Raw genomic sequence first — 21,694 nt, 5'->3', positions numbered from 1 at the left:
TTATGTAATTACTGCACTAAGGCCAAACACCGGCCCAAATAAGCTCGTCTTATTCTCTTCATTCTGCCCTTGTGTCCGCCGGCTGGCTGACTGGGGATCAGCGTCCCTCTCCCACTCCTCCATCTCTGACTTCCAGGCTCCGCGGGGAACTACTGGATGCATACGGATCGGCTTTGACACATTGCGGATCTCTCCATGTTGGAGGAGGAGGAGGAGGGGGAGGAGGAGGGGGGGGCGCTGCACCAAGTAGCTACAGAGAACCGGACTGACACGGATTCTCCTCTCCCGTCTGTTGGTGGGAGAGTGCACGCGACATGTGTCACGTGGAAGCAGCCCGTCTGTCGTACTGCAGGAGGATGGAAGGCAACTTACCATGTTGACTTCAGACACCATGTCGATGCTGGCGATGTCGATGCTCATGCCGACGTCCACCGGGGCGCCTGGTGACGGCATGAAGGCAGGGATCAGCGGGCTGCGCTCTCATCGTTATGACTCGTATTAGCACCATGACGCGTATTATCACTATTATTCAGCATCCGCCGACACTTACCTCCGAAGTCGGGCCGCAGACGGATGTCGTAGCCCTTCAGCAGCTTGTCCACGGTGGCTTTCACGTACGACATGTTGCTGGGCTCGTTGGCGCTGAGGACAGAAAGGTTTCAGTAAGAAGGGGGTCTGGTCTGGTCTGGTCTTGGTCGGACAGTCTGTCTGAACCACAAGCCGTCATGCTATCATCACATCTCACCTTTGCGCCCCGCAGACCACAGTCGCCCACAGGGAGAAGCAGCAGACCCCCCAGCGCCCGCGGTCCAGAGTAGTCCACATCGCTAACTCGGATCCTGCCAACGACTTTGACACCAGATCTCGCGGATGCAACTTAGGCTGCAGAGCGATTCCAAGAGCAACGCATGCGCGTCTTTTCGATCAACATTCAAGCGTCAGCAGCAGCAAGGTGAGACGGCTGGGACGAACACGGAGCCGCGATGGGGAGCGAGCCGCACATTGTGCCCCTCTAGGTGGGAGTACGTAGACCACCGTCCGGCATCCCGCCCAACCTTCAATCAGCAGACACAACAGGGGTCCGGCACGGTCCGGCAGGGTCTGCGTCAGCCTCGTCTTCCCGCTGCCGCCGCTCAGTTTGAAGACGTTAAAGAATGAGCACCGAGCGCGTCTCTCCGGTCACCTTTAGTGGAGGGAGGGGGGAGGGGGGAGAGAGAGGAGGGGAAGGGAGGCAGAGGGGAGGGGGGCGCACGCACGTGCAGCACTAGCACGTTGTAGGAGCTGCGCATTTCGGGGCTCCGCCAGACCGCGGACCCTGATCCGTGAACGCGGCTGGTCCTCCGGAGGATGCTGCAGGACCCTGATCCGGAACGCGGCTGGTCCTCCGGAGGACGCTGCAGGACCCTGATCCGGAACGCGGCTGGTCCTCCGGAGGATGCTGCAGGACGCTGATCCGGAACGCGGCTGGTCCTCCGGAGGACGCTGCAGGACTCGTTTGAGACCTAAAATGGCTTCTGTACTGTGTTCCGAAGAACTGAAGAACTGAGTTCAGATTGAGTTTCCACACCAGCACAAACACCCGCTCCTCCTCCTGGGACACCAGAGACCTCGGACCACCTCGGAGCCGCTTCTTCATCACATGCATGGTCTTCATCGTCATTAGGATCACGGCTTTGTAGAGCAGCAACCAGGACCGGGTCCTCTACCGACGCTGCACAAGTTACACATTATTATAACATTAATAATAAAGTAATATAAATGAGTATCTCTATCTGTCGCTCATATCTGGATCCTTTTATTTATTTATTGAGGGGGGAAGGTTTTATTTCAAATAACATGTATGTGTGATTCAAATGTATCCATGTGACTCAACACTTGCTTGGCCTCCGTTGCTGCAACTTGTTGCTCGCTGTTCTTCTGTGAGGTTTTTCTGAGCAGAGAATCAGCGCCACCTACTGCTCATCTTGATGAACTGGGGGTCAGGAGCCTCCAGCTGGGTGAGGGCAGGTTCACCTGGACAGGTAACCCGACTCCCACGCGACTAACCATCACACCTGCATGTCTTTGGACTGTGGGAGGAACCCGGAGAGAACCCACGCTGACACGGGGAGAACATGCTCCCCACGGAAGGAACCCGAACCCAGACACACACACATGCGTGCACACGTGTGTGTGTGTGTGTGTGTGTGTGTGTACACTGAACAAGTATCAAAGTTACATTTTAGTTTTCGCTTGTTTCATGAGCTGAAATCAAAGATCTTAGACATTTTCATCTTCATCTTTGATTTCAGCTCATGAAACATTGGAGCAAAAACTAAAGTTCGTTTGTTCAGGATATATATATATCTATGTAGATATCCTTCATATTATCGATCCACTTTAAGATCAAGTTTTGTTGTAAACGTCCACTAATCGCTGCCTGAAATAGTCCTTCAGAAATGTCATTATATCCCCGACCGGCTTCCTTTGTAAGTTTCCTACGTCTTTGCTGCTTTTTTTTTTTTACTTATTTTCTACTCTTCCTTCTTCCGTCATCCCTTCACTCCCAGCCGGCTTGTCTTCCTAGTTCATGTCTTTCGGGACATTAATTTGTAAATGTACTTCATATTCGTCCCTGTGAATGTTGATGCACTGCTCACCAAAGTGAATTGAACGTTACACCAGGAGAGCTGGACAGGAGCGTAAAAGAACATCAACCCAGCACCAGGACCGGTATCTTTGTGGAGGAGGACTAGGAGGAGGACCGGGAGGAGGACCGGGAGGAGCTGCTGTGATGGAGACAAAACAAAGAAATACTTGAGGCAAACAAGATCACCTCGTGGACTAAAAACAAAAATGTGCTCTTGTGTTGTTGGCAGTCAGACTTGATAATGCATACTGTATATTTACAGTTTTTCTCGATCGTTTACACACATTTTCTGAAAGCATGCCTCATACTCTCAGAACTCTACACACAAATCAAAAAAACACACACACAATGGGCAAAACCCCTCAATTCTCCTGCAAAATGAATCTTTACATTCAAAACAATGTTACTTCTTCTCAAAATGGTATTTTGTTTTCAAATGACACACACAAACCATCATATGAATAGACATTTATAAGAACCAGTTGAACACTGATGTGCTCAATGTAAAACACCATGAACACTTCTTCTCCATTTACCATAATGACTTAGGCCTTTTTGTTCAGTGTTACACTCACTACAGACAGTACATACATAATGTGTTGTAAAATATTTTAGAATATTGTTTTTATATATTGTATGTTTCCCACAAGAATACTGTAATGTACACAGTGTTCATCCCAACCAACACAAAGTTGCATATACAGTGGTCTACATACAAAACCAGAAGAAATTACTGTATACAATTGAGAAAAACTGTAATTATGATACATTTTGATAGTTGTGGGTCACCGGAATACCGGGGGCTCAAATCCCGGCTCCTCCAGTCCGCCTAAGAGGCCTCACCCATGTTCATGCTGTGGCCTCACAGTGTTCATTGAGCTGTTGTAGTTTCATACAGAAGCCACATGAGGGCAGTGAACGCTCACCATTCAACAGTCTTTGCTCTTACAGTTTTTCTCAATTGTTTACACACAAATACTGGTACTTGAGACACAATGACCACAACATGTAACTCATGCACCAACACCCTGAACTAACTCTGCTAAACTGCAAGCACAATTCCTGCTTTACACTCAAATTGCAGTTTTAAAACACACTTTTTTCAAAACACTACACACAATTCTCTGCATTTGGCACAATTTTCATGAAGAAAATCTCTTGTTTTCACAAGGAACACACTGCCATTCAAACTTCTAAAGTTAATTTCCCTACTATGCACACTGACTCATCACATGGGAAAACACCTGCAACACAGTTTTACAATTTGCAATCAGAGCATTAGCATAAAAGTGCAACAGGTGAGCTCTTCTGTTTTGGAGCAATGGATGCCAACATTGGCAACAGAGGCAGAGCCAGAGGAGTGAGAGTACGAGGAGGAGAAATATCGCCTAGCATGGATTTTCCATGCTAGGCGATATTTCCCCCGCTGCTCGGCCATCGCTTGCATTGCCTGTGATGTGGATGAGGTTCTGTGGCCAGACCGAAACAGAAGAGAGGATGCGGGATAGTTGTTGTTATTGTTGGGTTTTTTTTGTAACTGTAAACAGTAAATTCTTCTGGTTTTGTATGTAGACCACTGTATATGCAACTTTGTGTTGGTTGGGATGAACACTGTGTACATTACAGTATTCTTGTGGGAAAAATAAAATATATAAAAACAATATTCTAAAATATTTTACAACACATTTATGTATGTACTGTCTGTAGTGAGTGTAACACTGAACAAAAAAAGGCCTAAGTCATTATGGTAAATGGAGAAGAAGTGTTCATCGTGTTTTACATTGAGCACATCAGTGTTCAACCGGTTCTTATAAATGTCTATTCATATGATGGTTTGTGTGTGTCATTTGACAACAAAATACCATTTTGAGAAGAAATATCATTGTTTTGAATGTAAAGTTTCATTTTGCAGGAGAATTGAGGGGTTTTGCCCATTGTGTGTGTGTTTGTTGATTTGTGTGTAGAGTTCTGAGAGTATGAGGCATGCTTTTAGAAAATGTGTTTAAACTAGAGAAAAACTGTAAGACGTCAACTCTGCTTCACTGTAAAAAAGGATGAAAAGTGAAAGCAGTATATGTTAAAATATGACCCTCATTATCGAATACCACCAATATTTCACCAAACACTTTCCTCCTTTCACAGAACATATTTTTAGACTACAAATTCAATAAATACAATATTATTGACACAGTTTTCTCCTCTCAGGGGAAATAGAGTTTATATAGTTTATATAGTAGAATATGGTTTTGGAATGATATCTCGTATGTTTTGAGTCAGTGTTATAAGCTACCGTGTGAACAGCTTGTAAGTTTCAGTGTGAACAGTAGTGATGATGTCACTAATTTTCACACTGAACAGTAGTGATGATCAGTGGCGCCGCCAGCCGGAATCCTGTACGCACTGTGCGTACTTATTTTGAAGGTGAAAAAAAAAATTGAAGCAATTTTTTTTTTCAGCGGGCTAGATATTTAAATTATGCAAATTAGCGGGTGACACCAAACAACGTCTGCCCAAGCAAGTCAGAGCTTTTCTTTCTCTCACACAGTGACCTGGAGAGACGCAGCCGCATGTGCGCGCGTGTGTGCGCAATTGCGCATAGCGTGTGTTGGCCCCTCTCCACTACACAATACAGCTCGGCTCTAGTCTCGTCACCTCTCTGCTGCTGAGCACTGTGGGCCGAGCCGATGCATATGGCAAGCCGTTTTAACATTTAATCGAACCACACTCCTATCTGTAATTATATTTTAGATATCCATAATAGCATTGAGAAATGGTAATTAAAGATATCCACAATAAATTCTTACTAGTAAAAATGATATTTTAAGATATCTACAACTTTGATTGTACTAGTCAAAACTAAATTTAAGATATTTAAAAATCCTTAAAAAGTATAAGTGACCGTTTTATCATTTAATAGCTAGACTGGATATGTATTGCAGATATCTCTAATTCAATTCTTCCTAGTCATAAAGAACATTTCAGATATCCACAATGACATTCTTCCTAGGACAAATTACGTCACTTTTGCCATTCATGAGTATTGGGCTTTCAATTTCAGATATCCACAATTACATTCTGGATATCTAGAATGAACATTCTGGATATCTGCAATTGAATTCTTACTAGGAAAAACTCCCATTTCAGATATCTTCAATCCAATTGTTACTAGTCATAATTTTCATTTCAGATATCCAAAATGAAAAACTCTTCTGTCTACCTGTCAACAGATATCAACAATACATTTGTGGATATCTGCAATTGTATTGTTCCTAGTCATAATTCTAATTGTAGATATCTGAAACATTTCTACTAGTCATAATATGAATTATGGATATCCATAACGACATTTCTACTAGTCACAATGTATTTTTGGATATTCAAAATTACATTCTGGATATCTGGAATAGTTTTTCATTTTGGATATCTGAAATGAAAATTATGACTAGTAATAATTGGATTGAAGATATCTGAAATGGGAGTTTCTCCTAGTAAGAATTCAATTGCAGATATCCAGAATGTTCATTCTAGATATCTAGAATGTAATTGTGGATATCTGAAATTGAAAGCCCAATACACATGAATGGCAAAAGTGACGTCATTTGTCCTAGGAAGAATGCCATTGTGGATATCTGAAATGTTCTTTTTGACTAGGAAGAATTGAATTACAGATATCTGCAATACATATCCAGTCTAGCTATTAAATGATAAAACGGCTTGCCATAGATGCATGTCTCTCTCCCCGGGCCGGGAGAGTTATCATACCGTACTGTGCATGTGTGTCCAAGCGTGTGTGTGCGTGGAGTGCTCACAAGCGTGCGCTTGTGTTTAGGTCGGGGATGGAGGGCACAAAAAAAATATTTGCACCGGGGCCTGTCACCATGATATACACTACTGATTTCACTGATACTGAAAACATTAGATTTTGTCTTAAAAAAGTATTTTTCTATTTGTTGTTGTATTTGCCGTTTCTGTGCGTACATTGAAATTGAATCCTGGCGGCGCCACTGGTGATGATGTCACTACTTTTCACACTGAACAGTGGTGATGATGTCACTACTTTTCACACTGAACAGTAGTGATGATGTCACTACTTTTCACACTGAACAGTAGTGATGATGAGGAGGGTAAAAGCTGATATGCAGTAGAACTGTTCTGGGCCTCATTCATCTTCCAGTCACCTTCCCACCATTCAGCACTGTTGGGGATTTAGCAGCGTGTGTGTGTGTGTGTGTGTGTGTGTATGTGTATGTGTGTGTTACCTGGACCACTTTATATGGAGATACCTTGGACTAGGTTTAAAACTCCACCGAGCAAGATTTGTGAAGGCCATGACAACATTTTCATTTGAATTGTTATAAAAAGAGTTTTTATGAGTGAATGTGGTTCTACGCCGATGATGTTGTGTTCAAGACATAACATACATATATATGTATACATGGATGGATGGGGAATAATGGATGGATGGAGAATAATGAATGGATATGGATGATGGTTTCGATCATAATGGATAAATGGATGGATGGATGATGGATGGTTGATGGATGGATGATGGATGGTTGATGGATGGATGATGGATGATGGATGGATGCCCAGCTAAAAACACAAAGACACAGAGATGTGTTGTGTTGGTCAGTGAAGATCTCACGTTTGTATTCGTGGTAACATGAATCATTTAAACAAACACGAGTCACACGAGTGTGGAAAATATATTCATCTCTAGAACAATTATAGAATATATATGTGAAAAAGTGGATTAAATAAAGGGTTTCATTTGTTTTGGTAGAGCAAATAGAACAAGTATGGAAGGTCGACCTTAACTAGATGTTTGACTGAGCCTAAACACCAATGGACGATCTTTTCTTATCTCAACCATGAACAACTTCACACGTCATTTACTTCCAAGTCAATATAGGCAACAAGTCATGAAAATGAGTCCTTCTCCAATAGGAAAATCGGTGGTTTGATCCCCGGCTCCTTCAGTCCACACGCCAAAGTGTCCTTGGCCAAGATACTCATTGAGCGTTAATGAGTGATAACATCCGATCCTGATTCACCGTGCAGGTCTGCCACTGTGGTACTTTGAAAGTGGACTGAATGTTCTGCTGAACTGTAATCCAAAATAAAGACCAGAATAGAACAGAAGAGATGAGGAAATAACAGAAAGACGCTTGGAAGGTCACCTTGACCGGTCACAGTGATCATTTTGCGACACTGTGTGCTTAGAAATAGCCTTGTGGGAATTGTGTAAGAATTGTGTAAGCGTGGGAGGGGTGCAGTCCGATCTGTATGAAAAAGTAAACACCATATTCTGTTGGGTTTACTGCAGGAAACTTCATTTGAATTCACACGTTTGAGTTTCTGCCTTATCTCTACACCAGCCTCGTGGGCCATGACATCATCGGTGTGTGAATGGGTGAATGTGTGTGTGTGAATGTGTGGAATGAAAGCCATACCTAAATGCAGGTGAATGAAGAGTTTGAACATTACAGGTGATTAAAACCTCATCTGCTGATGAAGACCATGTTATAACTTTGAAAGCTTAAGAACAAGGTAGTAAGTGGACCTTTTTTTTTTTTAACTGAACTAAGTACTTTTATTTGGGCGGTGGCAGGAAATGCTCTAATTCAGTTATTTTGGGAAAACACAGACAAATAAAACAGCAGCAGACACATTTGGAACCATCTGTATAACTTTACTCATAATGACAACATAAAGGCCTTGTGATATGGTAGGTATGCATACGACCCCTCACAGAACCAAGCTTGATATTGTGTAACCCTGTGAATGTTGCTAGCACCAAGCAAAATTACCAAAACTATAGGAAAATAAATTAATAACAGCAGACTACTTCCTGCATATCAGTTAGCCTCATCTGAGGGCAGCAGAATGAGCTGAAACACAAAGGTGTATACTGTATATAATATATACTGTGTATTCTGTTTGACGCTGCATCCATCCAAACCCGAGATTGAGGTTTCTCCACACTCCAAACAGCTTCCAGCTGACGAAAGTGAGTGCCAACTGAATGTGTTTGGAGTGGGTGGATCCAGTTCATATGGAAGGATCCAGGTCTTTAATGACTGGTTCTCGGTTCAGGTATGTGGCCCAGTAGACCAGGTTAAAGCTCCCAAACAACACAGGGAACATGATACGGGAGATGCGGTCGATCCTGCTGACGCTGTTAAAGGTTTTCTTGCTCAGCTCCGGCTTGGTCTCGGCGGGGGTCTTGTTGGGATCACTCAGAGCACACTTGGAGACGGTGGGCAGCGTGGACTCTTTGGTGATGTTGGGAGCGTAGTTAGCCACAGCAACAGCATAAGCATTGTTCTTCTTCATGATTGGAGCTTGCTTTTTCTGTAGGGAAACGCCTCAACGTTAGACAGCCGTTCAAGTAAAAATGGGGATTTGCTCAATTGATATTATGGTTCATGCAAGACAGCTCACACACATTCACTGCACATTCATGACAGCTTTACAATGATGGCAGCATAATATATATATTTTCCACAGCCTGTAGTGATTCTTCTGAAATATTATTTAAGCCATTGCTCTTTCACACACTGCATGAAATAAGAACTGCCCCTCCTAACATCTTGGCTGAATCCAATTGCTGTTCAAACAAACAAGCAAAGTGCCCTGCAGATTCTGGAATGGATGAAATGCGATGGCTGGAATGCCTCCAGGACTCCAGGCGGCGTACACATCCTCTCCTCCCAAGTCTGGGACAGTAACGGCTTCCAGGTTCTGGCCCCTGTGGTAATGGCAGCTCGAGTCACATGGAAACCATCAATGTTTCTTTCACATTAAAATAGTACAAAGGTTGATCTAGATGTTGGTGGTGTGGGGAACCACTGAGTTAAACCAATGGATCCCAGACGCTTTCTGGCATGCCTCCCCTGTTTGGAAACATAATACTATTCTGAATTTATTGCATTTTAACAGTAATGTCCCCGGGGTCCAGACTTTTGAATCTGCCCACTCCACCGAGTCTGGCATTGTGACCTCGACAAAGGTTTCTTAGGTCAGAAAGAATTAATCCAATGAGTGCTGCGTGGGAACTAACAATGAGTCAATCGGCAGCATGGGCGGAACTATCGGCAATGTCATGCTGAATATATTTAATAACAATAACGGTGACTGCTGCAGACAAGAGAGATGCTGTCGAGGCTGTCATTACTTAGTTTCCTTTGTTCCACTCTTCCACAATCTTGAAACCTGGCAGAACCGGTACGTTCAACCAGGTTCGGCATCAGTGTTCACTGAAAATGACATGACACTTTACTGAGTGGACACATGAAATCCCCCTCCCCCACAACAATGGGTTAGACTGCAAGTCAATGTCAGACTGAAGATGGAAACAGTGCAACATTTTGAGTTGATAAGACAGCGTTGGGAACACGGGTATCACAATAAGTCAAGTTTAATTTTTGTAAACATTTCAACTTTAAGCACTGTGAAGAACATTAACTGCATATTTGTGTTCATGCATGTCTTTGATTAGTTTTGTCACAATCTTGGAGTTCAAACCAAGTGCAGAAAGTGCAGAAACGAGTCAGGCAGGAAAAATTAAACAAAAGGTGAGCTTTAATAACAGAAACTGGTAGCAAAATCCAAAAAAACAAGGAACATGAGCGATGAAAGCAGGAAGGTAGACCTTGGAAACTAAGACAGGAACATGGACACTGGACTAACGCAGAAGTCCTGACACTCATACAGGGAAAGACACGGACTAAATACACTAGACTCTAATGAGACAACAAGACACAGGTGGGCAGACATGAGGGCAGGCTGGAAACTGATTGGTGGAAACAAAGTGGGCAGAGCTGAAAAACTCAAACTACACAGGTGATACACAGAAAACAATTAGACCGGAAGTCAAAAACATGGTGTAAAACCTGACAGTTGGAAATGTAAATGTATCATTGAAGACACTCTTTCCATCCCAGGCCGAGCCTCGCTTGGTGATTTATTGATGGTAGCAAATTTAAGTGCAAAACTATCAGTACCAGAGTTCTGGGTTCAGTACTGCATTCTTGGTACAGTAATATGCTTTGGCTTTAGTCCCCCGTTCTGGGTTCAGTACCGCGTTCTGGGTTCAGTACCACATTCTGGGTTCAGGAACACGTTCTGGGTTCAGTACCTCGTTCTGGGTTCAGTACCACGTTCTGGGTTCAGTAACACGTTCTGGGTTCAGTACCTCGTTCTGGGTTCAGTGCTTCATACCAGGAAGGTTCTGAAATGGCCTTTATAAGTGATCCTGAACAGGAACAGTCCATCTCTGTGTGACAGTGTGTGTGAAACTCTACCTTTTGGTTGACGACGCTCTTTCCGTCCCAGGCCCAGCCTCGCTTGGTGAAGTAGTTGACGGTAGCAAATTCAATAAGTGCAGAGAAGACGAAGGCATAGCAGACGGCAATAAACCAGTCCATCGCTGTAGCATAGGCCACCTTGGGCAGTGAATTACGGGCACTGATACTGAGGGTTGTCATTGTGAGAACTGTAGTTACACCTGAAAATAAAGAATAAATGTATGTATTTTGTCTTTTCCATTAAATATGTAAGAAATAGTGTAATTTAATGCTAGATTCAAGACGGTGTTTACTGAAAGTTTATGTGTAGAGATAGATATAGAGTATAATAAAAAAACATGTGTAAGATAAATCTATTTTCTTTCTCTGTGGAAAGGGTGAATGGAGCTTGTAATGTTAATCACCAAAGACAGTTCTGGCTGGCACCGACTCTCGATTGAGCCAGAAGGAGACCTGGGAGAGGATGACGGTCATGATACAGGGCAGATAGGTCTGGATCACAAAGTAGCCGATCTTCCTCTTCAGATGGAAGTGAGCTGTCATGACTGTGTATTCACCTGAGGAGAGAAGTTCAGAGAGGATAGTCACAGTAGATGCTGGACAAATTCATTATTAGGTGCATATCTGCAGAAACAATTTTAATAAAGATTAATCAAATGTTGCTTTGATCGCTCATTGAGTTTCTTCAAGCTGTCTGTGAGAAGTTAAGTTCAAATTCACTTGGCTATTTTTCTGAACTTGTGTGATAATGTGAACTCTGATATGCCCTTTCCCATTGTATCATCAACATGTATATTAGTCAGTAACTTTTGCGGTTTAAGAGTCATGTAAATATGCAAGATGACCAAAAGTTCACCTTTCATAGTTGTTAGGAAGCCTCGAGCCAATTGGAAGTGCAGAGTGCGACACCTAGTGGTTAAAGCCGGTATACCAGTCCAGTCCGGTGTTTGGCTTGATATCAAACTGGTTTGAAAATGTTTAAACTGGCCCAAGCCTACTTGATGACAAAAAAGGACTTCAGAGGTCCACTGTTCTTCACCAGGAAACGTTGAGGGAGAAGTCAAAGTTAAACCTACAGTTATTTTGGACCTGAGCACTCAGGTTTCAGCTTAAGATAAAAACCCGAAGAAGACAACCAAGCCTCCTGATCATGCAGCCCCGAACCAAGAAAGTCTATCGCCCATAAGCTGTTGAACCCAAGACTAAACCCATATGAAACCCAGACGTGATGAATGTTGCAAACAAGGGAATCAAAGTTGCTCACATTTCTTCTGGTGTGGCGCAGGTGTGAGATGGAAGGTAGATAAACAAACCCACATGGACACAGACTTAGATTCCTAGCTTTAGAGTTACATGGCATTTTAGTTCAGTGGTCATGTGTCCACTGGTATGGTGCTTCTGTTTGTCCAACAGGAAGTAGATTCATAAGGCTCACCAGTGCTGGATTTGATGGTCTCTTTCCCCACAGTCTGGCCGACCAAGTCGTACTGGTTGAGTCTGGATCCATCAGCTGCCACATCCACTGACTGGGAGGCATTACGTGTCCAGATGTAAGTCACCTCTGTCTTAGTGTAGGCATCTGATGCAAACAATGAGAAGGAGACACTGAACAACTCTTTATCTAACTCAGCAGTGACTCAGATAACAAACATGAACACCTCCCCTGCATACATCAAGCGAGCTATAATTACTCTCACTCAAGTATTATCATGTCATGGTCAGTAAACTACCTTTTGGTTGGTTCATACAGAAATTATCTGAAAATAGGTTCACTCTTTTTCAACCCAGACTGTAATAAAATGTTCTTTCCAATCATTTATATTCAGGTACAACACAACGTCCATACAAAATCTAAAACCTCTTCAACATCTATTTGTAGAAATGACATGGCTGTTTTATGAATCATACTTTTGGCTGAATCTGTCAGAGAAGCAGGACGTGCAAAATAAAGTCACTCCAACATCTGTTTTCCTCTGCTTATCTGATTACACAGTCACTTTCCAGCTTTCCAGCTCCTTCCGGGGTACCCCGAGGTGTTCCCAGGCTAGATGGGCTATATGTTCCCTCCAGCTCCTTGTGGTGGAACCCGAGGTGTTCCCTGGCTAGGTGGGCTATATAGTCCCTCCAGCTCCTCCTGGGGGACCCTGAGGCATTCCCAGGTTTTCTGGGTCTATCCTGGTGCCGCTTCCAAGTTGAGTCCAACATGATAGTAATAATATTTAAAGATATGTCAGTCTACAGTGTGAATTTCCTGATTTTGAAGACATTTAACACCTAAAAAAAATTATATTTGACATTATTTCCTTCTCTCGTACCTCTTGTGAATTGTTTTAATATGTTGTACCTTTAACTGTCTGGGAGACAAAACCAATTTTGACTGAAAAAAAAGAGAAATATTTATCTACAAGCAACATTTTAGTGTGGTCTTTGTTGAAAATAGTAAATGTATCATTGAAGGTTTGAATGAGGTTGAAGTTAAGGAGGCAGCACAGTTTGAATGAACCCAACTTACAGCTGCCAAACTTCAGAGGACATGAGTGGGAATCCATGGGGAAGTCTTCTAGGTGCATGGGACACTCAGCCTGGACCGTGAGCCTGCAGAAACACTCTGTAAATTGTAGTTATCTTGTTGTTATGGTGGCGCTTCATTCATTTGTCCAATACTGTTTTGGAAACTGCCAGTGTTATTATTAGACAACCCGCTCTATCTCCTTAGACATTGCTGCACTTTTGTCTGTGATATGGCTGCCCCTCTAACATGAATGCATTGCAGACTTTAATTCTGTTTTAGCAAGGGGACGACTGGTGTTTGTGTAATATCTGACTTATTTTCAGTTCATCCTGACAGCAGTTATCGGTCTAACATACAGTATAACAACAGATCCAACTCTTTGTCCACAACAGACAGGCAGGAACTGGTCCAAACAATACAGCCACTTAACTATCCATTCATGAAGTTATAACATACCTGCAGTGTGATTCTGCACCAAAATGAATGGGTTGTAAGAGTGCTTTAACAATGTATTGGGTCATAAGACAGAAGACAGCCCATCGTAAATGAATAGTCGACGAAATCACAGCCAGATGTTGTGGTACTAAATGGGTCATTCACTTTCACTTTTCTTAAAATAAACCCCCAAAACATCCCACTGAGTCTCACTCGCCTACACTGGATGAACACAAACATAATGTTACTACACCTCATAGTGTAGAGCAAGGTTCCATCCTCCATGATCCTCAGCAGCTTGTTGGGCATGGTCATGTTGTGGGCAACCGACTTCTTGCCGTTGTGGAAGAAGGTGTCCGGGGTCCAGATCTTACTGGCCATCAGGTTGTTAAGAGGCAGAATGTTCATTGGTCCATGGAACTTCAGTCGCTCATCTTTCCAACTCTGACGGAAGAAAACATCGACGGTGTACTCCTGAGACAGAAAGAGCAGGGAAAGCAGAGTTGTAGGACTGTCAACAGGAGAAGCACCGGCGTGACTCATCAGTCTCTGGCGTGATCAGCGGGTTTCATAGTGCCCCCTAACATGCAGCAGGGTTGGGATGAAGTTCCTTAATGGTGGAATTTGGTGGGATCATTGCTCTCACTTTAAACAATATTAACATATTTACTTTTTTCGTAGCCATGTTGGAATTTGTTTCCTTTCATTTTATGAACACATGATTGAGGATTTAAGTTTCATCATTAAGTCTTTTTTCAATTTCATGTTGTGGGTTTGAGTCATCTTCTGATGTCTTCAGCCTCAGATTTGATGGCGGCTTGGTCCGTCATAACACCTGGCAAGGTTTGGACCTGTCTGTCAGTCTCAGGTCCAGCTGCTCCCTGAGGCAATGTGTCAGCCCCAGTTTAAATCAATATCACTGAGGCCTTCAGGCCCTTCAACTGTGTGGAAACATCTCTCCTCACTCCACATATAGAACTCACCAGGAAACGCACACTACTACTCTACTACACTTCAACGCTACACTATTACACTACACTACAACACTACACTATTACACTACACTACAACACTACACTACTACTCTACTACACCATTACACGATTACATTATTATACTATTATACTACAATACTGCTCTACTACACTACTACACTACACTATTAATCTACACTACAACACTACACTATTAACTCTACTACAATACAACACCACACTATTACACTACACTACAACACTACAACACTACAACACTACACTACTACTCTACTACACTACAACACTACTATACTACACAACAAAACCACACTATAACACTTCACTACAACACTACACTACTACTCTACTACACTACAAAACTACACTACACTACAACACCACACTATTACACTACAACACTACACTACTACTCTACTACACTACAAAACTACACTACACTACAACACCACACTATTACACTACAACACTACACTACACTACACTACTACTACACTACAACACTACACTACACTACTACTCTACTACACTACGACTCTACTAAACTACAACACTACACTATTACACTACACTACAACACTACTATACTACACAACAAAACCACACTATTACACTTCACTACAACACTGCACTACTACTCTACTACACTACAACACTACACTACACTACAACACCACACTGTTACACTACAACACTACACTACACTACTACTCTACTACACTACTACTCTACTACACTACAACACTACACTACACTACTACTCTACTACACTACAACACCACACTATTACACTACAACACTACACTACACTACTACTCTACTACACTACAACACTACACTACTACTCTACTACACTACTACACTACGACTCTACTAAACTTCAACACTACACTATTACACTACACTACAACACTACACTACAACACTGCATTATTACACTACACTACTACTCTACTAAACTACACTACTAATACACTACTACTCTGCTAAACTACAACACTACACTATTACTCTACAGTGCAACAATATTACAGTACATTATTCTACTACACTACTTTGGTATATATACATATGTATTAAGGACAGAGTTACACGGGTAAGCATACTAATCCATTTGTTAATATTTGAACCTGGGCTTCCTGTCATACCTGCTCCCATCCATTTTTTATTATCTCTGTATTAAAATCACTACTGTTCTCTGAGGACTCTCTGATCTAAGTAGGTCATAGATTAAAGACGGCTGACGGCCACAGTGATGCTTCACTGTTTCCTACAGGAACACGGTCGACATAGAATCAGTCATTTGTGCCATTGAGATATAACTCCAAAGCTGCAGATAGTTAATATGATGTTAATTCCTTAGTCTCAAATAACAGAAAAAGCTGTCTATCTCACTGTCGTTGTAGAAAGGTGAAACATAGAGCCTAACATAAGAAAAGGCCTCCGGAAATGATCAGAAAGACAGAATTATTGTATTCTGTATTATTGTAAATCGCTTTGGACAAAAGCGTCTGCTAAAAGCCCTAAATGTAAATGTAAATTACACAATGTACCTATTTTAAAAAATGTATTAATACATAATTTTGTATTTAGGTAAGTGTTTTCCAAAGTTTTCAAGGACTTAAATCTATCTGTCTGTAAGGAGCTTTTTATCTGAGGAAGAATATCCTCATATATAATCACCATGTCCTGACAATGTCCTCCATGGCTGTATGAATGGAATGACAGATCTGTTGGAGATGTAAATGTTGATGGGCATCAAAGTTATGTTAACCTTAATGATGTTATGGCTCACTGGTAAACAAGATCATTTTAAAAAGGTTGCCGACACAATGAAGGAGCTAGGGCCCTCAGATCTTCTGGTCTGGTTTCCATAGAAACTGGTGAAACTGCCTTAGCTTTAAAGTTCCTCACCGCCGGAACATCCCACCCAATCATGTAAGCCCAATGCCATCAACCTTTAAAACTAAACTGGAAAACAAAGGGATTGTTCACCTGGTTTTGTTCTGACTTACTTCTTTTATTAGTTTAACACGTGTCTTATTTCTTATTGGTAAACTGTAACTATTATTTGACTTTATTATGTGTGTTTACTTTTATTCCTTTGATTATAATTTGCATGTCTCATCAATTTATAATGGCTGGTTGCTGATCTTAATAGTTTCCATTTATATTCCTTGTATGCTATTGAAAATCACCAGATAGTCATTATTATTAGTAGGAATCTGGTTCTTTTTAATAACGTCGAGCTTCTTCGTGTTATGTTGTCAAGCACCTGAAGAAATAATACTAGTATTAGTAGTATTTTTCTTTTACAACCAGTTGAAACTGCACATTTCAAACTGTTTCAAGCTGTTTGATTGAACATTTACAGCTTCCAAGGAGCTGGAGTCGATGAACTAAGAGATGAGCAGTGAGACTTACCATATCTGTGTCAGATACTGGACCAAAACTGGTCACATAGATATCAGTCTTCACTTCCGTTACTCGGTCTGTGACAACACAGAGGGACAGAGTATGCAAGGATCACAAGGAAGAGAGATGCACTGCATCACAGGTAACTTAGCATTTTGTGGAAGGGTTGAAATCCGACTGGGATACATGAGAGGACATGAGATACCTCATTAAATTGCATTTTGTAAATGTAGGATAAGATCATACAAGGGGAAAAGGCAGGATACAACATCCTCTGCTTCAACTTTGACCCCCCCGGCCCTTGTGATTCCCCCAACAAATTAAAGTGAAATAGTGAATCTGTGGAGCACCTGGTGCACACAAACAAGAATGGCCTCCCTTTCTTACCTCCCAGACCAGGTCTCAGTCTGTTGTCATATCCATCCAGCAGACTGTCCAAGATCTTAGTGAAGGTTGTGATGTCTTTGACGTTGCGTGTTGAATTGGAATCTGCTTTTGACCTAAATGAAAGACAAATGTGTGAATTGAAATTCTAACCCTACATCACAAGACTGATTGATGGAAGGGCTTGTTCCCTTCCAAGTAACATTTCTGGACCTGAAAAAAAAGTTAAACCAACATGATGATGAATTTGATCATTTCTAACAATACAGTTGGTCCATGTGTGTAGTTACAGTGAATGGTGAGTTAGTCATGAGATTCACCCTGAGATGCTGCAAGACATTGTTGGGCTGTCTTGGCTGACTGGTCTCTTCATCATCACATGGAGGTCAGGGACTGAGCCTCGGGAGTGGCAGGTCCCATTTATGAAAAGTGGACTCGAGAATTTGCTAAAAAAACTATTGGGGTATCATACTGTTCAGCCACCGCGAGACTATTTATTTATTCCTTATTGTCAAACCTCCGTATTGTGTCTCTGCTCTTTGCAGATGATGTGGTTCTGTTGGCTCCTTCAGAACTTGACCTTCAGTAGCTTCCTGGACGCCTCCCTTTAGAGGTTTACAGGCACATCCAACTGGGAAGAGGCCACGGGGTGGACTCAAAACACACTACAGTGGAGGGATTATATATCTCATCTAGCCTGGAAGGTAGGACTGCACAATGTATTGTTTTTTTGTTTTGTTTGAGAAGGCATTCCGGCATTTACGTGATTATAATGGTCAACTCTGAAACGAGCATGCCGGCCTATTCTGCACCGTCCATCAAGACACACTGTTTGAGAAACATGTGTGCTCGGCATCCAGCCAATGCTTCTGCATTATCTCTGTATCTCCTCTGGGTGGCGTCACAGCTCATACAGCGAGAATCTCTTTCTATTGTTTTGTATGTAGCCTACTGATTTTGAGCTAGTGTCACATAATGGTCGTCTGTCTCACAGTCACTTAATAATTTCAAATGTTTCATGTCTTGTTTCTAGAAGAAGCAGGAAGCAGAAGATGCTCTGAAAGAAGCTCAACTGGAGCTCCACGTCTCAGAGACTCACTGATCACAGAACGCCAACAATTAAATTACCACGTTGAATTTATATATTCACCTGCTGTTTAGTATTTTCCACTGGATTTTTTCATTATTCCAAAACTGTTATGGTAACAGATGTTTTTGTTGAGTTTAGGAGAAAATATTTTGAAATATATAACATTTTTTAATTTCTTATATTTATGTCTTATTTAAATTTAAGTTAGCAAAAGAGCTAATTTCCATCTGTAGTCCCTTGGCAGGTCAACACATCATCACATTACATTAATGAGAAAAAATAAAAAATGCAAGAAGGTTAGAAAGCAAAAGAGAAAAGAGAGAGAGAGAGAGAGAGAGAGAGAGAAAAGAGACATGAAAAATAGAAATAAAAAATAAGTGCAATACAAAGAAGTGCAGCACAAGTAGGTCAGTTATTGATGATTGCAGTTTTGGTTGTTTTTAATCCATCTCTTTAGGTTTTATTTGTGCTTTCTCTAAGTTCAGTAGGAAGGCAGTTCCAGTAATTTGCGGCCCGTACTGAGAAGATTGTTTGGCCAAACTTGCTACGTCTATACTGTATAACACAGTCTCCCCTGGTAACTGCCCTAGTTGCCCTGCCACTGCTGTTTTTCTGCTGTATAAACTCACCCAGCGGTGGAGGTGCCAGCCCATGTAATATTTCAAAAATGAGACAGGCATCCAGATAATGTAAAAAACTTTCTAAATTAAATAAGTTGTATTTATTTATAATATTGCAGTGGTGATCTAATGATCTAATGTTTTTAAGGTTTGCTTATAGAGGGTTTCTATTGGTTTCAGAGTTGTCATGTTTGCTTGGGACCAGCTTGTTCATAAAAACATGCTTGAATTATTTAATTTCTTTATTCAGTGAACATCTTCAATGTTTGGGGTCTATGTGGACCTAGTCAAGCAGAAAGACAACTGTATCGCTAACATGCACACTTCAATATTTGTTTATCGTCATACTATCTGCAATATTGAAAGATGTTATCGCACATCGTAGATTTTCCTCATATTGTGCAGGCCTACTGTCAATCCACATAAAGCAGTCGTATCAGATCTCTGCTGACGTCCCCTCCACCTCGGTTAAAGTCACCCTGTAGTTACAGAGTGACAGGAAATAAATCATATGATATTGATAAGGTGCTACAGAAATCCATCAACCACCAAAGTTATAGATTTGTTGACCAATGATTAAGTAACTCATTATGATCCAACAGTGCAAACTGAGAAGATTCTATCAATTGTGGCCAAAAATACAAAAAGCACACAATTCCATCAAATGAGCCCATATCAAGAGTCCATTGAAAATGTCTTAGGGTAATTTTAAATTAGCCTACAGTTCAAATAAATATTGTGTCATAACATCATTGACAATTTCAGGTAACCAACAATTTGATGGATCAAATGTGATTCATTGATGAAATTATATTTTTGGAGCTGCCTTTTTGAATAAAAACATGACATTAGAATAATTTACTGACCGAATTTCATATTTCTTAAGTCCTGTTTACCTTTTTGTGTTAAGTTGGGGACATTGTTGTGAAATTATCGCCGTACTTGTCTATTCGATGCGTACCGTAACGCATCGAATAGACAAGCAGAACAAGAGTGGGACTTAACCGGCGTTCGGGAATATGAAATATTGATATGTTAATATGAAATATGAAATATCGCGCTCCGTGTAACTTACCGGGTCTGCCACAGGACGACCACAGAGACCAACACGGCCACGACGTGCGAGCTCCACCGGCCTCTCATGGCTGCTGAGAGCTCTTCAAGAGCGGGTTAAAGAATCCCAAAGAGCCGCTGGAACTACACGGAGTCCACACACATCTGCGTCTCCATGGATACAGACTTCCCGCCAGCTCAGCCTCCGTCCACTCTCTCACCCCCAACTATCCACTTGTTTCTGATGCGTCCAATGAAGTTGTCGATGGATGTGAAAGGCGACAGGTGTCCTCGTGGAGAGAGCGCGAGCGGCGTCTAAACCCAGAGAAGAGGAGCGACGCGGAGCTACTGGTGCGTTCACTGTCCGTTCATCCTCCGCTGCTCCAGATGAGAGTCTCCCAGAGAGCAGCCTGCAGAGCCAAGCGTCCGCTAACACATCACACTGATGGATGCATGCTGAGGGGGGGAGGAAGCCTTCAGACCCTCTGGTGCGCACCACTGCACACGCTCCAGATCAACCCTGCCAGTTACAAATACAACAGCGTGTGGGATTCATGAAGGGTCTGATGGAGGTTCACCACATGTAAAAGGATCGGAGAGGGTGTGAGCTGTAGTTACAGTAACAATAACGGATGGATGGATGGATGGATGGATAGATGGATGCATGGATGGATGGATGGATGGATGGATGATAGATGGATGCATGGATGGATGGATGGATGATAGATGATAGATGGATGCATGGATGGATGGATGGATGATAGATGGATGCATGGATGGATGGATGGATGCATGGATGGATGGATGGATGGATGGATGGATGGATGCATGGATGGATGGATGCATGGATGGATGGATGGATGGATGGATGGATGGATGGATGGATGGATGGATGATAGATGGATGCATGGATGGATGGATGGATGATAGATGGATGCATGGATGGATGGATGGATGGATGGATGCATGGATGGATGGATGGATGGATGGATGATAGATGGATGCATGGATGGATGGATGGATGATAGATGGATGCATGGATGGATGGATGGATGGATGGATGCATGGATGGATGGATGGATGGATGCATGGATGGATGGATGGATGGATGGATGGATGCATGGATGGATGGATGGATGGATGGATGGATGGATGATAGATGATGGATGGATGGATGCATGGATGGATGGACGGATGGATGGATGATGGATGGATGGATGGATGGATGATGGATGGATGGATGGATGGATGG

General features: G+C 42.2%; 2 protein-coding genes and 1 long non-coding RNA gene across 3 annotated transcripts in view; all 3 read right to left on the bottom strand.

The window, feature by feature from the left end:
• Positions 1–1,186, bottom strand: part of gabrb1 (gamma-aminobutyric acid type A receptor subunit beta1) — a 31,406-nt gene extending 30,220 nt beyond the window's left edge. Inside the window, exons 1-3 of the mRNA XM_084013957.1 lie at positions 746–1,186; positions 551–642; positions 373–440 (exon numbers count right to left, since the gene is read on the bottom strand). Coding sequence (XP_083870083.1) covers positions 373–440; positions 551–642; positions 746–825 — 240 coding nt within the window. The 5' untranslated portion in view covers positions 826–1,186. The remainder of the gene's footprint in view (positions 1–372; positions 441–550; positions 643–745) is intronic.
• A 1,237-nt stretch (positions 1,187–2,423) lies between these two features.
• Positions 2,424–4,786, bottom strand: LOC311016022. Its single transcript, XR_014597433.1, has 3 exons — positions 4,649–4,786; positions 3,427–3,573; positions 2,424–2,768 (listed from the first exon to the last, which is right to left on the bottom strand). It is a non-coding gene; the product is annotated as an uncharacterized lncRNA (long non-coding RNA).
• Positions 4,787–8,557: 3,771 nt separating this feature from the next.
• The window catches only part of gabra2a (gamma-aminobutyric acid type A receptor subunit alpha2a), a 16,673-nt gene continuing 3,536 nt past the window's right edge, over positions 8,558–21,694 (bottom strand). The window contains exons 2-10 of the mRNA XM_084012795.1: positions 20,465–20,962; positions 17,683–17,795; positions 17,305–17,372; positions 14,139–14,359; positions 13,451–13,533; positions 12,374–12,517; positions 11,343–11,495; positions 10,936–11,138; positions 8,558–8,983 (exon numbers count right to left, since the gene is read on the bottom strand). Coding sequence (XP_083868921.1) covers positions 8,681–8,983; positions 10,936–11,138; positions 11,343–11,495; positions 12,374–12,517; positions 13,451–13,533; positions 14,139–14,359; positions 17,305–17,372; positions 17,683–17,795; positions 20,465–20,532 — 1,356 coding nt within the window. The 5' untranslated portion in view covers positions 20,533–20,962 and the 3' untranslated portion in view covers positions 8,558–8,680. The remainder of the gene's footprint in view (positions 8,984–10,935; positions 11,139–11,342; positions 11,496–12,373; positions 12,518–13,450; positions 13,534–14,138; positions 14,360–17,304; positions 17,373–17,682; positions 17,796–20,464; positions 20,963–21,694) is intronic.

This window comes from Eutrigla gurnardus (genome assembly GCF_963514095.1).
Source record: "Eutrigla gurnardus genome assembly, chromosome: 7".
NCBI classification, from domain to species: domain Eukaryota; kingdom Metazoa; phylum Chordata; class Actinopteri; order Perciformes; family Triglidae; genus Eutrigla; species Eutrigla gurnardus.
Note: the sequence above shows the minus strand (reverse complement) of the source record. Positions and strands in the feature narration are given on the sequence as shown.